Source organism: Lampetra planeri, chromosome 38, assembly GCF_965212315.1.
Source record: "Lampetra planeri chromosome 38, kcLamPlan1.2.h2, whole genome shotgun sequence".
Lineage (NCBI taxonomy): Eukaryota > Metazoa > Chordata > Hyperoartia > Petromyzontiformes > Petromyzontidae > Lampetra > Lampetra planeri.
In genome coordinates this window covers 5,744,781-5,762,717 of record NC_136144.1, presented here as the reverse complement: position 1 = coordinate 5,762,717, position 17,937 = coordinate 5,744,781, and the positions used below count along the sequence as shown (strand labels likewise).

The 17,937-nt window shown below is 55.1% G+C and overlaps 1 protein-coding gene across 1 annotated transcript in view; it reads left to right on the top strand.

Moving 5' to 3' along the window:
• LOC144731165 (inositol 1,4,5-trisphosphate-gated calcium channel ITPR1-like) overlaps positions 1 to 17,937 on the top strand; it is a 233,752-nt gene that overhangs the window by 93,437 nt on the left and 122,378 nt on the right. The window contains exons 6-13 of the mRNA XM_078612129.1: positions 4,801 to 4,899; positions 5,952 to 6,035; positions 6,232 to 6,378; positions 7,471 to 7,566; positions 13,644 to 13,828; positions 14,817 to 14,916; positions 15,536 to 15,696; positions 16,785 to 16,926. Of these exons, the coding sequence (XP_078468255.1) occupies positions 4,801 to 4,899; positions 5,952 to 6,035; positions 6,232 to 6,378; positions 7,471 to 7,566; positions 13,644 to 13,828; positions 14,817 to 14,916; positions 15,536 to 15,696; positions 16,785 to 16,926 (1,014 nt within the window). The remainder of the gene's footprint in view (positions 1 to 4,800; positions 4,900 to 5,951; positions 6,036 to 6,231; positions 6,379 to 7,470; positions 7,567 to 13,643; positions 13,829 to 14,816; positions 14,917 to 15,535; positions 15,697 to 16,784; positions 16,927 to 17,937) is intronic.

The window sequence follows — 17,937 nt, the reverse complement described above, 5'->3', positions numbered from 1 at the left end:
AAATCAAATAACAATACGTCATACGTTGACATAATTCCTATAAGACGTAGGTTTTTAATTTAATCGATTCTTCTGGCAAAGGGAGTGGAGATGACCCAATGCCTGGGCAGACAGCGATGTCACGGCGGGCATCAGAACGAAGTATTTATACCGGAGAAATCCGATAAGCTATAAAGCTCTTTTTTCACAGACGTCCATCCGATGAAACGGCCTCTCTCCATCCCCGTGCCCCCCGCGGTGCCCAACGCCGCAGCTCAGCGCGGTTTGAGCCGAAACCTCGTCGCGCGTCGCTCTCAACGAGCGTGGCTCTGTCACTCCGTCGGCAGGTTGCGTGCGGTGGAGCTACAGTGTGGATACGCCCCACCGCCCCCCCGCCCCCAACGTCATCTGCTTGGCGTGGAAGAGTAGACCGAGTACCCCCCCCCGAGAGAGTGAGAAAGAGAGCTCCAGTGGAGAGGCGTAGCGGTGGTGGTGGAGCGGTGGTGTTGCGGTCAGCGCGCTGAACTATGAACCCGGTGACCCGAGTTCGATTCCCGCTCACGGTCAAGACCAGTGACGATTATTTGAACCGGTCCTGGGCCTCCTCGAGGTCGACTCAGCTTTAAATTATTACCTGGTGCGGTGTATAGCAAACATTGCCACTAGAGATACAAAGGCGGTCGGGTGTGGTGCTGGCCACCCACCCCCTCGTGTACTGTTCCAGCCTTCATAGGTGCTTGCGAACAACTTTTCCCCCAACAGTCTGTTAAGGCTATACGGGGGTTCCTCGTCTGTTTTTGGTAGTGGTGGTGGTGTAGTGGTGTTGGTGGTAGTGGTGATAGCGGTGGTTGTGGTAGTAGTGGTGATAGCGGTGGCGGTGGTTGTGGTAGTGGTGGTGTAGTGGTGGTGGTTGTAGTAGTGATGATAGCGGTGGCAGTGGTTGTGGTAGTTTTGGTAGTGGTGGTGGTAGTAGTGGTGATAGCGGTGGTTGTGGTAGTGTTGTTGTGTGCAAGCAGTTGCAGGGCTGCGCCCTCATCCCCTTTAGTCATGCTGCAAAAGAAAAACCCCGTTCCGTGCTCTGGCAATGCTTTGCCAGCTTGGCACCCTGCACCAAGCAGATTATCAGCTCGCCTTTAAATCAAATCAAGAATATTATCCGCGCACCACCCGCTAATGTTGTGTGTAGAGTCCGCGGGTGGTGGGGGGGGGGTGGCTCGATTAGGGGCCAGCCCTCGGCTGTTTTGCTCAAACCCGATGAGAATTGGGGGCCAGGAGGGATTGGGGGGCAGGAGTTGTGGGGGCGGTAATTAACAGAACGACAGGAAATCTGCGGCCGGCACAACGAGCTCCCCCCCCACACCAATGCCCGCTCCCCCCCCACCCCCACAACGTTAGAAGACCGATGGAGCTAGCACATGGAGGCATTAGGAGTGCCGTTTAGCGGGGCCCAAGGTCACGTGGTCCAGAGAGACGGTGACGAGACGGTGGCTCGTCCTGAACGGCGCGTCCAGCCTCCACATTTTCGCGTAAAAATCCCGCCGCTGATGGCCCGCTGGATGCGGCCTGTTGTGCAGCACTCGTTCATCCTTCGTACGGCTGCTGATGATGCAGATGGCTGAGCAACGGCTGCAATTTGACATTCGGGCGGTCAAGCCAGAGTATATATTTCGATTTAAAGCTTTCGTGACTGCAGGGATTAATCTTCTTGGTTCTTTCGGTAAAGTCACGTAGTGACTTTGCGTTGTGGCCGAAACGTCGTGAGAATTATTTAATTATGTTTTATTTTTATTATTTTATTATTTCCATTCTACGTGACTTTACCGAAAGAACCAAGAAGACCAGAGTATATAATTACAATAACCCCCCACCTCCACCTCAAATCGTTGCACCTGATGAGTTTAATGATGACGTCACCCTGCTACTGCTGCTCTATTTAAGACCGGGAGCAAGAGCAGAGCCTCACCATTCTGGCGAATTGCCCCGATGATGCTGGATGCAATTACCAGCGAAACGTCGTATTCAAAAATGTTAATGTTGTGGTTTCACGCTTCAACACACCGGTGGGCTAAAGCAGTGAACTATTTGTCTTTGGTCAACGTGACACTTTTTTTGCTGATTGGCCGTGTCGGGTGATGGAGGGTTACGACACATTTATAAATAACGCGATCTAACCAAAACACGCTGATTATGAACAAGCCAGATAATCTGCGTGCAGCACTGTGGAAGTAGCAGGTGTTGCAAAATTCTCTTCCTTCCCGTGGGCGTCGATGAGATTCCCGTACCCTGGCTCGCCCGAACTATTATTTACTATGAACTAAACACATTTTTTTATTGTACCATGCAAGGCCCACTGAGCAATGTAGCTCTCTTTTAGAGGTGACCTGGCCACGAAAGATAGCTCAACGAGGTGGCTTATCATCACGTAGAAATGTCCAGCCGTCAATTACCCTGAACGCGTGACGTTGATTCTAAATGTGGGGGGAAAAAGTGGAGGACCCGGAGAAAAATTCACGCGACCACGGGGAGAGAGAGACACTCCAAATATACAGCAGGCGTCAGGGTTGGGTTCAGACTAACAACCTCCTGATAACATCTCGCCACTGTGGCACGACAATGATACAACAATGTCCTTTCTGTATGGGATCGAGCGTTGCCCCCTTGCACACGTGAGTTTTATCCAGGCGCTTCGGTTTCCTCCCATTCTCTACATAGAGGACTGCAGAGCATGGGCAATTGTTGGTGCCGGCTCACTGCCTCTCTATATATTAAACATGTTGAAAGGCAATTAATGAGTGTTAGCGCAGCAGTATCGATGGCAGAAGCTTATACGGCTCATATTAAGCCGTTTTGTTTGTAATTCCTTGGGTTTAGAGTTCATAGAGCCAGACTACAGGCACGTTTATGACTCTCATGCAGAGCCTCACCGAGCCAAAGTCGAGCACCATCCTCCGGACGAGAGCCTCGATTTTGTCTTGGCCCAGAACCTAATGCTGGAGTGACGTTCAATTTCACAACCGCCCCCTCTGTACGAGGTTACACGCACGCCAGGGTGGTGACGAGATTACTTTGTGAGCTGGCTTGACCTGGGACCAGAGCCGTGGACATCGAAAGGCAAGACGTGGCAGAGAGGGAGGCTGATTGCTGGTGGGCAAGAGAGCGGTGGGCAGGGCTGTTGAGGGTGAATGGCCATCGCGAACAAATGCACTCGGAATGCCCTCATCCAGAAATCCTCATCGAATTGGAGCGGGCGCACGACAGCGACCGTTTGTGTCGCTGGTCATCATCGGCCATGAAGTCCTCCCGCAAGCTGCTGCCGCCGCCGCTGCCGCCGCCGCTTCACGGTCCCGCGATGCGACAATCCGACAGGCGCCTGCTTCTGTGTGAAACAACTCTCTTCAGTCGGGCCGGAAACATCTTCGCGTGCGGAGGATCGCAGAGCTCGGGCGATTGTGTTGGTTCGCGCCGCAGCTCGTCTCTCGGTTCCTCGGCGATTCATTTAATTTCTCGCGCATTCTGGAGAAGACGGCGATTGTTATCGCGATGATTATGATGTCCGGCGCTTTCTCACTCCGCTGCCAAACGCCGTGTGAGTCACGTGGACTGTCTGACCGCACTTCACCACGGCCGGCGAGCGCAGGACCGGCTGCCGTACCGCTCGATCCCGAGCCACGGCCTTGGAATCGAACCTCCGGCTCACCGCCGCTCGCGTCGCCTGCGCCTGACGCGGTGTCACCCTTTGGCTGAGGCTTGAGTCAGCCGCACGACGCGTCCGACATTCCCACGCTGCGCCGCCTGACCCCCCCCCCCCCCCACTCCGGTTAGAGCCTGGCGTAAACACGTCAGATGCACCTCCGGGCAGTGTACTTGTCCGCGCCGGTGGAGACGTCTTCCCGATCACGTCGGTGAAGTCTCCCCTTGCCACCCACACATTCCCGCGCTGACCTTCGTTGACTTCTGACCCCCCCCCTCCCCCCCCCACTGTTCCTATGACACAGTGTCGGCGTTGCAGCTGTGTGTGTACGTGCGTGTGTATGTGTGTGTGTACTTGCCCCGGGTGAGCGCCGGGTGGCTAAAGCACAGCAAGTTGGTACAGTAGGGGGCACAGGTGGTGCATCAGCCAGTCATCTCAGTCATCTCGGTCAGTCGACCCGTGGCACCTGCTGGGTCTGCCCCGTGACCTCCTGCCAGCGGGCGTTCGACACTTCACGTGGCCTCAAGGTGCACATGGCCTGGCACAAGCGTCGTGGTGACGTCACCGCCACTTAGTGGCGAATGGCGGTTGTTGTTGTTGTTGTACTTGCCCCAGCAGTCTGTTGATGCTATACGGGGGATCGTTGCCTTTGCAGTGGTTAGCCCACGGTGCTACGAGCTCGGCGACCCGAGTTCTATTTCCCGCTGACAGCCACCAACGCCGGTGACGATTGTCTGAACCGGTCATCGACATAGGCGTCCCCTAGGTCCACTCAGCCTCAAATTAGTACCTCGTGCGGTGTGTAAACATCGCCACTGGGGAGACAAAGGCGGTCGGGCGTGGTGCTGGCCACCCACCACCTCGTGCGCCGTGCCGGCCTTCGTTGGTGCTACTCACTAACAGCACTTGCCCCGACAGTCTGTTCAGGCTACACAGGGGATCTTTACCTTTGTTTTTGCATCTATGCATGGCAAGCGGAGGTGGTAGCGGTTCGTGTGAATCCCATCTGGCTGTCTCTCCCTCCCTCTCTCCGTCTCTACGATTCTGGCCGGTGAGGATGACTGCGAGCAACATCTCACGACGCATTCGGTCGAGCCGGTGACCGGTGCGATGCGCTGTGTCTGCCGCAGGTGGTGCTGGGCGACAAGGTGGTGCTGAACCCGGTGAACGCCGGGCAGCCGCTGCACGCCAGCAACTACGAGCTGGTGGACAACCTGGGCTGCAAGGAGGTGAACCGTTCCCGGCACACGTCGTGACACTCCGATGGCCTCCGATGGGACGTTGAGGAGGACGCCACTGGTCGACCGGGCCTTGATCTCAGCAGCGGATCGATCACGGCTGCTGACGACGACGACTGATTTGAACGTTAACATGTTCAACAGTAACCCCTTTAACCGAGTTATGGTTCATCTTCTTGGTTCTTTCGGTAAAGTCACGTAGAAGGGAAGTAATAAAATAATAAAAATAAAAATGTTATTATGTTTTATTTTTATCTTTTTATTGCTTCCCTTCTACGTGACTTTACCGAAATAACCAAGAAGATGAATCCCTGCAGTCACGAAAGCTTTAAATCGAAATCGAGTTATGGTTGTTATCACCGCGCGGCGCTCGTGCCAGCCTAGGTGCGCGTTGAGGCCACGTAAACAGACCCAGCTTTGCAAGGGGTTGACTGAGTGAGACGGCTGGTGAGATGCACCCACCTGTGCTCCCCCGCTGTGCAAAGTTGGTGCGTCTTGCAGAAAGACAAATAACCCCCCCCCCCCCCACTTATAGCCTCAGCGGATTAAAGGGGATGCTTCGTGAAGGTGGCGCGCACCGCCGCATTCACCGCGTTGACCTCGCAAACTCGCAAGTGCCACTGTGCGTAACCGTGACCGAGACGATATCGTTGTTGCAATTTAACGTATCGTTGCGATTTCGAACGCTTCTCTCGTGTTCGGCCGAGCCACCGCTTCGCAGATGAGCTGTTGGGGCGCCGCGGTGGCTAGGAGATGTTAACTACCTCGCCTGGTATGCAGGAGGCCGTGGGTTCGATCCCGGCCACAACGCCTGCTGTATATTTGGAGTTTTGCGTATCTCTCTCTCTCATCATCACGGTGGCTAGGAGATGTTAACTACCTCACCAGGTACGCAGGAGGCCGTGGGTTCGACCACGACCATGACACCTGCTGTAGTACGGGACGAGGGGCTATGTCTCCTCGGTTGCCGCAGACTTTTGTGAGCGTCCGACATCGCGGTTCCTTCGTGATGCCGTTGTCGCCGTCGCGCCGTGGCCGTGCAGGTGAACTCCGTGAACTGCAACACGAGCTGGAAGATCACGCTGTTCATGAAGTACTGCGAGAACAAGGACGACATCCTCAAGGGGGTGAGTCCATGACCGCCCCCCACCCCCCGCCCTCCCACCTCCCCCCCTTGGGGACACGCGGCGGAATTCTCGTCCGTCACGCGTACGTCATCGTAACGGGAAAGGGTAAACAGCGCTCGCCCCAACGGCCTGGTGAAGGCTTCGCGGTCGGGCCGTAGGAGGTTGATCTTTGGCTCTGTGCGTGCGTGCCACACAGGGAGACGTGGTCCGCCTGTTCCACGCGGAGCAGGAGAAGTTCCTGACGTGCGACGAGTACCGCAAGAAGCAGCATGTGTTTCTGCGCACCACCGGGCGTCAGTCCGCGTCATCCGCCACCAGCTCCAAAGCACTCTGGGAGGTGGAGGTCAGAGGTCGCCCTCGCTCGCCTCCCCCCCCACCCCACGCTCACCCTGTTTGCGCGTCGCGGTGGCGAGGTGTTAACGACCTCTGCTGGTGTACGGGAGGTCGTGGGTTCGGCCCCTTCAGCTTTTCCCTCCACATTTAGAATCAACGTCACGCGTTCGGAGTATTTGGCTGCTGTACATTTCCGCGCGCTGATGGGCCACTTCGTTGAGCTGTCATTTGTGAACGCCGGGTCGCTTCTGAAAAAGAACTACACAGCTCAGTGCGGCCTTACTTTGTAAAATAAAAATTGTTAAAAATAATGTTTTTAATTGTTTTTGACAAGAGCCTGGGGCAAAGCACAAACCGTAACAAGGGGGGTACAGAAATTCCGCGGACGACCGAAGCCCAAAGTCAGTTCAACATACAGAGTTTGTCGTCTTTCCCCCTCACCTCCGATCAGCACGGTCGGCTACGCACGGTGCGAAAGAAGTTCAACATACGTACACACGTAACAAGATAACCCGCACGCGCCGAGCGAACTTACGATCGGTAAACATTCCTCAGAGCAGTGACTGACACCTCTCTAACCCCGGGGGGTGGGGGGGGTGATGCCCCAAGCGCCCGTACCCCCCCCCCCCTCCGTCCCCTGTGTGCGCACCTCACGCCCGGTTCAGTATGAACTGGGACCTTCTGGCCTCAAACTCTCGCTCCCGTGCCCCTTGAGCTCGTGACTTAAACAGCAGCTCTGTTCCTGCGCGAGGGGGGGGGGGGCTAGGAGGGTGTCGTGCCGCCGCTTCCAGGAGACCCACCCCCACAGCTCACCCCTCTAACTCGCCGCTCACCCCCCGTCGCTCAAAACGTACTCACCGCTCACTTCGGCGCAGGCGGTGCGTCTGTCATCTCGGTCGGCAAACGCAATGCACCCTGGGTCCCGTCCCGCGACCGACGGTCAGCCGGCCGGCGGCAGCGACCCTTCCGCACTTCACGCGGTGACGGCCTCAAAGCGCACCTAGCCTGGCGCGCTCGCCACGGCGACGTCGCCGCCGCCGCCGTGTCTCGGTGTTGAATTCTGAACGGACGCTGCTGCCGCTGTTGTTGATGTTGCCCACAGGTGGTTCATCACGACCCCTGCAGGGGCGGCGCCGGCCACTGGAACAGCCTCTTCCGCTTCAAGCACCTGGCCACGGGCAACTACCTGGCGGCGGAGGTGAGCGACGTTACCACGCGGTCGCGATGTTACCACGGCGTCGCGACGTTACCACGGGGTCGCGACGTTACCACGAGGTCACGATGTTACCACAGGGTCTCTACGTTACCACGGGGTCACGATGTTACCACGGGGTCGCTACGTTACCACGGGGTCACGATGTTACCACGGGGTCGCGACGTCACCACGGAGTCGCTACGTTACCACGGGGTTGCGACGTTACCACGGGGTCGCGACGTTACCCCGGGGTCGCGGTGTTACCACGGGGTCACGACATTACCACGGGGTCGCGATGTTACCACGGGGTCTCGATGTTACCCCGGGGTCGCGACGTTACCCCAGGGTCGCGACGTTACCCCGGGGTCGCGACGTTACCACAGGGTCGCGGTGTTACCCCGGGCTCGCGACGTTACCACGGGGTCGCGATGTTACCCCGGGGTCGCGACGTTACCACGGGGTCGCGACTTGCTGTGCGATGCCACAACTGCCGCGTCGTAATCCAGCCGCGCGGCGACTTTCGTGAAAATCCTGAGATCCTCAAGTCGGACGGGGATGTCCATCGCTTGAGGAATATGTCAGAGGAAGTGACAGGTGGCGTTTTGCACGAGAGAGGGGAGCAACGCTCGATCCCCACACAGGTGGTGATGAATAAACAAATGGCGATTAATCCGCACTCGATTAATCCACACTCTGCTGTACCGCCTCATCCTGACCAACCAGGGTATGATGATGTTGCGAAATTCCCCTTTCCCATGGATAATGGGGAGTTTGACAACAACAACATCTGTGTGTATGCGTGTGGTGATCCACCAACCCTCGCTACTGCTGCTGCTGCCTCCACAGTGAATCACTACAGGTAGCACCACCACTGCCCGAGACTTTCCCGTGGTTTTAGGATTACACCATGGAATGTGGCGCCACTGTGGCGAGATGTTAACTACCTCGCCTGGTATACTGGAGGTCGTGGGTTCGATCCCCGCGGTCACGTGGTTTCTCTTCTCCGGGTCCTACGGATTTTTCCCCGCACATTTAGAACCAACGTAGCGCATTTAGAGTCATTTGGCTGCTGGACATTTCCACACGGCGACGAGCCACTTCGCTGAGCCATCCATTCGTGATGGCCAGGCCGCTTCTGAAAAACACAGCTCAGTTGTGGGTCTGACCTGGTAAGTAAAAAGAAAAATGCTTTTCGTAGTTTTTAGTTGACGTTCGGACAAACGCAAAAATCTCGCAGCGTTGTCTGGGGCGGCTCTCCGGGCCTTGAACCACGAGCCCTGCCACACCGTCTCCCCACCACACCACCACACCACCACACCACTACACCACCACCCCACTACACCACCACACCACCACACCACCACACCACCCCACTACACACCACCACACCACCACCCCACTACACCACCACCCCACTACACCACCACCCCACTACACCACCACCCCACTACACCACCACACCACCACACCACCACACCACCCCACTACACACCACCACACCACCACACCACCCCACTACACACCACCACACCACCACACCACCACACCACCACACCACCACACCACCACACACCACCACCCCACTACACCACCACACCACCACACCACCACCCCACTACACCACCACACCACCACACCACTACACCACCACCCCACTACACCACCACACCACCACACCACCACCCCACTACACCACCACACCACCACACCACCACACCACTACACCACCACACCACCACACCACCACACCACCACACCACCACACCACCACACCACCACACCACCACACCACTACACCACCACACCACCACACCACCACCCCACTACACCACCACACCACCACACCACCACACCACCACACCACCACACCACTACACCACCACACCACTACACCACCACACCACTTCACCACCACCCCACTACACCACCACCCCGCCGCCCTGCCGGCCACATCGCCGCGCCGGGCCGCCTCGAGAGGGACTGTGAAGAGTGGACTTTTTGGCAAGGCCATGACTAGAGGGGGGGGGGTGTCTTCTAGTTCAGCATACACCGGTGTTTTGGAGAGTAAACCCACGACGTTTGCAATTCGAGCACCGAAGCCGTTCCGCCGGTGATTACAGCAACCGGCATCATCAGGCGACGGCCAGAATTGTGGAAGAAACCTCCTCCTCCTGTTGCGTTTCTCAATTCGAGGGGGTGAATGCGACGTCCACACTTGCGGGCCAATCAGGTGCGACGATCAGAGAGGGAGCGGAGGTTAATGTCATGTGATATGAATCAGAATGGACGGCTGCTATTATTATTTTTTGGCAATGCCTCTGCCCGGCATTTAGATTCTAACGGCCGAGAGGGAATAAACCCAATATAAAGCTTCTTCTTGGTTCTTTCGGTAAAGTCACGTAGAAGGGAAATAATAATAAAGTAATAAAAATAAAACATAATACAATTATTTTGTTATGTTTTATTTTTATTATTTTATTATAACATAGTTTTATTATGTTTTATTTTGATTACTTTATTATTTCCCTTCTACGTGACTTTACCGAAAGAACCAAGAAGATGAATCCCTGCAGTCACGAAAGCTTTAAATCGAAATTTAAAGCACAGCTGTCTGCTGCTGCCGTTTGTTGTGTGCAGGTGAATCCTGATTACCGGGATGAGGCTGAGGAATCTACCCTCAAATCTCCTGTGAGTCGTGTGTGTGTGTGTGTATTCAGCCTCAAATGAGTACCTGTGTGCGATGTGTAAACGTCGCCACTGGAGAAACAAAGGCGGCCGGGCGTGGTTCTAGCCACCCACTCCCTCGTGCGCCGTGCCGGCCTTCATAGGTGCTCGCTAACTGCTCTTGCCCCAACAGTCTGTTAATGCTATGCGGGGGATCTTTGTCTTTGTGGTTGAGCGTGTGTCGTGATAATCGTAATTTCCCATCTCTTTACTGCCCCATTATCAAACCCCTGGTGGATGAAGGCCTCCTCGTACGAGCTGCATCAGTCATTTGATGTATTTGACCATACTTCACCATGCTGGTCAGCGTGGGTAGGTGAAGGGGGTGAGGTGTGCAAGACTCGTTCAAATATCCACTCGTCAGTGGTGTCGGCCACAGGCAGGATTCGAACTCGGGTGGCCGTGTCGGTGTGTGTGTGTGTGTACGTTCGGGACTCTTTAAACCTTTACAATTAACGACGTTTTTTATTTTATTTTACCAGGCAAGGGGCCCCACACTGAGCTATTTAGCTCGTTTTCAGAAGCGACCTGGCTTTTCATCCACGTGGTAGTTTACTGGAGCCAAATGCTCGAAACGCGTGATGTTGATTATAAATGTGGGGAGCGGTGGTGTAGCGGTTAGCGCGCTGCGCTACGAACCTGGCGACCCGAGTTCGGTTCCCGCTCACGGCCAACACCAGTGACGATTATCTGAACCGGTCCTGAGCCTCCCCTAGGTCGACTCAGCCTCAAATGAGTGCCTGGTGTGGTGTCTAACCCTCGCCACTGGGGAGACAAAGGCGGTCCGGCGTGGTGCTAGCCACCCAACCCCTTCATAGGTGCTCGCTAACAGCACTTGCCCCTACAGTCTGTTAAAGGCTATACGGGTGATCTTTGTCTTTGTGTACGTGCGGGACTTTTAAAAACTGGAGAACCCGGAGAAACATCCACGGGACCCCCACGGGGAGAGAGACACGCAAACTCCAAATATACAGCAGGCGTCAGGGTCGGGATTGATCCCACGACCTCTTCTATACCAGGCGAGGTAGTTAACATCTCACCACCGTGGCACCTGTCACAGTGTGTAAACATAAGCACTGGGGGAGACAAAGGCGGCCGAGCGTGGTGTTGGCCACTCACCTACCCCATGCGCTGTGCCGGCCTTCGTAGGTGCTCGCTAACATCACTTGTCCCTTTCCCTAACAGCCTCTTGGAGGCTATGCGGGGGATCTCTGCCTTTGCTTTGTGGAATCCTGCGTTCCGTTTGTGCCAGCTCAACTCACCACCACCTCGGGCCTTCGGTGTCACGTTTCTTTGCGTCAATGTTGTCTATTTATTTCTCGTTCCAGCTTTTAAACGCAAAATTTGTGAATGAGTATGTCAATTTAGCAAACCAGAGGACGAGCTTTGGGAATGGAAAAACACCCCAAAAAAAATTGCAATTAAAGTTTAATTGTATGCTAATTCACTCTTGAGTAGGGATTGACAGGGGCTGAATGGGAATCAGTGGTTCTAAGTAATTATGGGTAAACGCACAGAGAATCAGAATCTTTATTTCAGACTGGACGTGGAATCCGATGAGCTATGAAGCTCTTTTTGGCACCGATGCCCAGTAGGGGTACGGGTTCAGCGAGTTACAACTGCAAACAATAAAACGATAAAAGTGTAATATAGAGAAAATGTAAGCAATTCACAAATAAATAAATAAGAATCAAGTCTGCAATGTGATATATGTTTGTTGAACTTCTTTTGCACCATCGTACGTAGCCAACTGTGCCAATCGGAGGTGTGGGGAAGGGGGGGTGGGGAAGGACAACAAACTAAACTAATCGAAAGGAAGAGCGTTCCAGACGGCCGTGGAAGCGCATCTGAAAGCGCCGCGATGGCGGTGACCGGTCTTTGTTTGCGATGGACAGCCAAAGCTGCCGCTGCTGCTATTGCGGGGATGGCCGGAGTGCCGAGTGACGATGGTTTATATTTACTTGACGAGATCAGCAATGCATTGTGGTTCATTTGCGGCGAGCGCTTTGCGCGCAATGAGCGCGACCCTTCAGCGTATTCGTACAAGTCGCACGAGTGCAGGAATTCCCGCCAACTCTTCAAACGCATCGTTCGCTCGATCTGCCTCCAGCAATTTGCCGTTGCGTGCCGTCGTTCGTGGCTTCCCCCCCCCCCCCCGCCGCCAACATTCCCATTGGCAGGAGGCCACCCACACGCCCCATCCACCGCACGCCTTCTCATCGGCTCCCTCTGCGTCAATCTCTGGTCCGGCGTGTGACGTCGGAGAGCAGGCGTCCAGGCGGGGGTGGTGGGCGGGGGGGGGGGGATTTTTCTCCGGGCACCGAGAAAAATCACGGTGGCAAGATGTTCACGAGTTCGCCTGGCATCCGCGGAGTTTCTGTTCCCCTCCGTTCGTTTCGGCGTCTCGTACCAGGCTCGCGTTGTGTTGCAATAAAAAACATAACAAAAAAAATACCTCGCCATGTAAACAGGCGGTTGTGGGTTCGGTACCAACCATTGACGCCTGTATATTTGGAGTTTCCACGTGCGAATGTGTCCGTGTGTCCATCTGACAGTGTGACCATGTGACCACGTGTCCATGTGACCACGTGTCAATGTGCGTGTCGATGTGTCCGTGTGACAGTGTGACCACGTGTCCACGTGTTCACGTGACCACGTGTCAATGTGTCCGCGTGTCAATGTGTCCGTGTGTCCGTGTGTCCATGTGACCATGTGACCACGTGTCCACGTGTCAATGTGTCCGCGTGTCAATGTGTCCGTGTGTCCATGTGACCACGTGTCCACGTGACCACGTGTCAATGTGTCCGCGTGTCAATGTGTCCGTGTGTCCGTGTGTCCGTGTGACAGTGTGACCATGTGACCACGTGTCCACGTGACTACGTGTCAATGTGTCCGTGCGTCCGTGTGACAGTGTGACCATGTGACCACGTGTCAATGTGTCCGCGTGTCAATGTGTCCGTGCGTCCGTATGACAGTGTGACCATGTGACCACGTGTCCACGTGTCAATGTGTCTGCGTGTCAATGTGTCCGTGTGACAGTGTGTCCATGTGTCCGCGTGTCAATGTGTCCGTGTGTCCGTGTGTCCATGTGTCCGTGTGTCAATGTGTCCGTGTGTCCATGTGACAGTGTGACCACGTGACCACGTGTCCACGTGTCCACGTGTCAATGTGTCCGCGTGTCAATGTGTCCGTGTGTCCATGTGACAGTGTGACCATGTGACCGCGTGTCCACGTGTCAATGCGTCCGTGCGTCCGTGCGTCCGTGCGTCCGCGTGTCAATGTGTTCGTGTAACCGCGTGACCGCGTGTCCGTTTGTCGTTGTGCCCGTGCGTCGGCGCGTCCGTGCGGCCTCCCAGGGCGACGGTGCCGAGTCCTCCGAGTCGGCGTCCCCCGCGCCGCCGCCTCTCCGCAGCCGCCTGCGAGGCGGGGGGCCGGAGCGTGTCATGTACGCGCTCGTGTGCGTCCCCCACGGCAACGACATCGCCTCCATCTTCGAGCTCGACCCCACGACGCTGCAGCGCGGAGACTCGCTCGTGCCCAGGCGAGCGCTCAACTCGTCCAGTCGCTCGCTCGCTCGCTCATTTGCATTCGCTCACCCACTCGCTCATTCACTTTCTCGAATGCTCGCTCTATTTTTCTCACTCGCTCCCTCGCTCACTCACTCGTGCCCAGGCGAACACTCACCCATTCAACTCGCCCAGTCACTCCCTCGCTCACTCAGTATCTCACTTGATCGATTGCTCACTTATCCATTTGCATTCACTCTCAAGCACACATTTACAATTGTAAATGTTCTGGATTTACTCTCCAGCACACCGGCGGGCCGAGGTAGTAGCTGATTGGCACGTTTTGTTTACAAAACAAACCTTACTGGCTGTGTCGGATGGTGGAGGATTACGACGCATTTATACTTACGCGTTCCTACCCAAAACACCTTTATTATGCTACCAAGAGATTCGTTCATGAGGCTATCCACATATACAAACACAGAGACAATTTCAACCGAGAAGATTTATTCTTGCTTAGCAATCATTGGAAGGATTTGATCAACCATTTCGGGTCTTAATTGATTGTGTTCATGCTTACGTGACTTTCAGACCGCATTCCATTATTTTTCTCTCCCCCCTCCTTCATTCGAAACATAGTTGGACTCGTCCATCTGAACAACCGCCAGTTGCTGTCCGTGGTGCTGACATTAAGAAAAAAAACGCCACTTTTTTCAAATTTTCTCGTGTGGTTTTCACACCTGATGATGATTGCTTGTGTTGCAATCGAAACGTCGTGAGAATGTTATTGTTTTCTTTTTATTATATTATTATTTCCCTTCTACGTGACTTTACCGAACGAACCAATTATATGATACCTTTATTACGAATAATATTGGTCGCGAAAGCCGACGTGTTAAATCCCTTCATCTGCTCACTCAATCGCTCGCTCGCTCGCTCACCCACTCACCGGCACGCACACAGACCAAGCTCTGCATGTTCATAGGTGGTTTGCTTTGACGTGCCGTCCCGTGTGCCCGTCAGGAACTCGTATGTCAGACTAAGGCACCTGTGCACCAACACGTGGGTCCACAGCACGTCGTCCCTGATCGACCACGAGGAGGAGAAGCCGGTGATGATGAAGGTTAGAGAGCAACCACTACCGGCACACGTCAGCCTGCGTCTTTGGGAATTGGTGAAAGAGATTTGAAGATGCGAGTCTTCAAATCTCTCCATGGTCTTGCACCACCTCCTCTCGCCTCTCTCATCTCCTTCCATGTCCCCGGCGACCCGAGTTCGATTCCCGCTCACGGCCAACACCGGTGATCAGCCTCAAATGAGTACCCGGTGCGGTGTGTAAGCATGTGACGTGCTGGCCTTCATAGGTGCTACTCTTAACACCACTTGCCCCAACGGTCTATTACAGGCTATACGGGGGATCTTCGTCTTTGTTATTGTTGCGTACGTGTGTGCAGTGGCCCGTGTTCGGGCCAGCATCGGCGATTGAATATCCGTACCGGTCCCGGGCCAACCCCCCTAGGTCGATTCGGCCTCAAAACGAGCCGTCGGTCGCGATGTAACAGAGGCAGGCGCGGTGGTTTCACCACCCCCCCCCCCCCCCACTCGTGTGCCACGGTGCCGGGCTTGCGTAGGCGCCGCCACTCGCTAACACCGACAACCTACCCCCCCCTCCCCTCTAAACGGGGGTTCTTGTCGAGGCCATAACGAGGAGGGCGGTGGGGGATCTTTTCGTCACGTCTCAGATCGGCACCAGCTCCACCAAGGAGGACAAGGAGGCGTTCGCCGTGGTGCCCGTGTCGCCGGCCGAGGTGCGCGACCTCGACTTCGCCAACGACGCCAGCAAGGTGCTGGGCACCATCGCCGACAAGCTGGAGAAGTCGACCATCACGCAGAACGAGCGCAGGTATCGGACCGGCGGTGGCGGCGGTGGCGGCGTTTGTCGCTTTCTTGCGCGACTGTCAAACGGGGCGCCAAAGGAGTTACGTAAACGTATCACGTGTTCATGTTCTTGGTTCTTTCGGTAAAGTCACGTAGAAGGGAAACAATAAAATGAAAAAAATATAAAAAATGAAATTCTCACGACGTTTCGATTGCAACACAAGCAATCGTCATCAGGTGTGAAAACCACGGCAAGAAAATTTGAAAAAAGTGGCTGTGGTTTTCACACCTGATGATGATTGCTTGTGTTGCAATCGAAACGTCGTGAGAATTTTATTTTTTATATTTGTATTATTTTATTATTTCCCTTCTACGTGACTTTACCGTAAGAACCAAGAATATGAATCCCTGCAGTCACGAAAGCTTTAAATCAAAAGTATCACGTGTTATTATATTACTGTTCTAATTACTTTACTCTTGTTTTTACGTTGGTCTTTTCATTTTGCATCTCGATTTATTTTTAAATCACCAGCAATCGTCACATTGATCCTACTTTCAAAGGTGCCATGGTGGCTAGGAGATGATTACTACCTCACCTGGTATACAGGAGGTCATGGGTTCGATCCCAACCTTGACGCTTGTTGTGTATTTAGAGTTTGCGTGTCTCTCTTTTCTCTCCATGGTCGCGTAGAATTTTCTCCGGGTCCTCCGGTTTTTCCCTCCACAATTAGAATCAACGTCCGTGTCGAGTATTTTACAGCTATACATTTCCACGTGATAAGCCACTTCGTTGAGCTATCATTTGTAGCATGGTCGCTTATGAAGAAAGACCTGTGTAGCCCAGTGGGCCTTACCTGCTAAGATAGTTTGATACGCGGCAACCCGAGTTCGATTCCCACTCACGGCCAACACCAGTGGCGATTATCTGAACCAATCCTGGGCCTCCTCCCCTCCGTCGGCCGGGCCTGGTGCTGGCCACCCACCCCGCCGTGTGCCGCGTCGGCCTTCACAGGTGCTCGCTAACAGCACTTGCCCCGACAGTCTGTTCAGGCTATACTGGGGGGGGGAGGGGTTGTGGATCTTTGTTTCTTTGCCGCGTGTGCGCGAGCTCAGGTTCGTGAGCAAGCTGCTCGAGGACCTGGTCTTCTTCGTGGCCGACGTGGCCAACTCGGGGCAGGACGTGCTCGAGGTGACCGTGAACAAGCCCAACCGCGAGCGGCAGAAGCTGATGCGCGAGCAGAACATCCTGAAGCAGGCGAGTCGCCCAGGGGTCGCCCAGGGGTCGCCCACGGGTCGCCCAGGGGTCGCCCAGGGGTCGCTGCCGAGGGGTCAAGGGGTCAAGGGGTCACGGGGTCGCGGGCAGGTAGCGGCCGTCCTGTGACGGTGTTTTCGTGGCGGGGGGGAGCTGGGGCGGAGTGCCGTTCCTATGCAAATGAGCTTGGAACGGCGGTTTCTTATTGGTCAGTGGCGGAGTTTGGGACCCCCCCCTCCCTGAAACCACTCCCACCCGTGGGGGGAGTGGTTTCTGTCGGCCACGGAGAGACGCTCGTTGGGGTGACGAGGCTGGACGTCGCCGGCTTCGACCCGCACTGACAAAAAAACGTTCAGACAATGACCTACATTATCCACTCGTTGTACATCTGCTTCCGCGCTTCTTGCAACAGTTACTTGAACAACGCTGACATTTTTTTACGAAAATAGTTTTTCATTTTTATTTCCCGACGCGCTCTCCGGCGTCGCCCGTGCGCGCGCGCCGTTCGGGCACGACGTCCCGACGTTTCGCACCGCGTCTGAGTTTGGGGGGGGGGGGGGGGGGGTTGGCTGTCGAGGGGGGGGGGGACGAGGTCGCGCGTGTGACCTCAGCGTTTAGCAGCGTTCGCATAAACCGCCCTCTCGCTGCCAGCGTCTCGAGTCGTTTCTTTGATGCACGAATCACGGAGAGATGCGGGGGGGGGGGTGTGGGGGATAGAGGGGGGGGGGCGCGCCAGTCCCTCACTTCGAACGTCGCCAACAGAAGCGGCTACGGTGTGTGAGTGTGTGAGTGAGTGGATGAATGAGTGGATGAGTGGGTGAGTGAGTGAGTGAGTGGGTGAGTGAGTGAGTGAGTGGTGAGTGAGTGGATGAATGAGTGGGTGAGTGTGTGAGTGAGTGAGTGGTGAGTGAGTGAGTGGATGAATGAGTGGGTGAGTGGGTGAGTAAGTGAGTGAGTGGTGAGTGGGTGAGTGGATGAATGAGTGGGTGAGTGGGTGAGTGGGTGAGTGGGTGA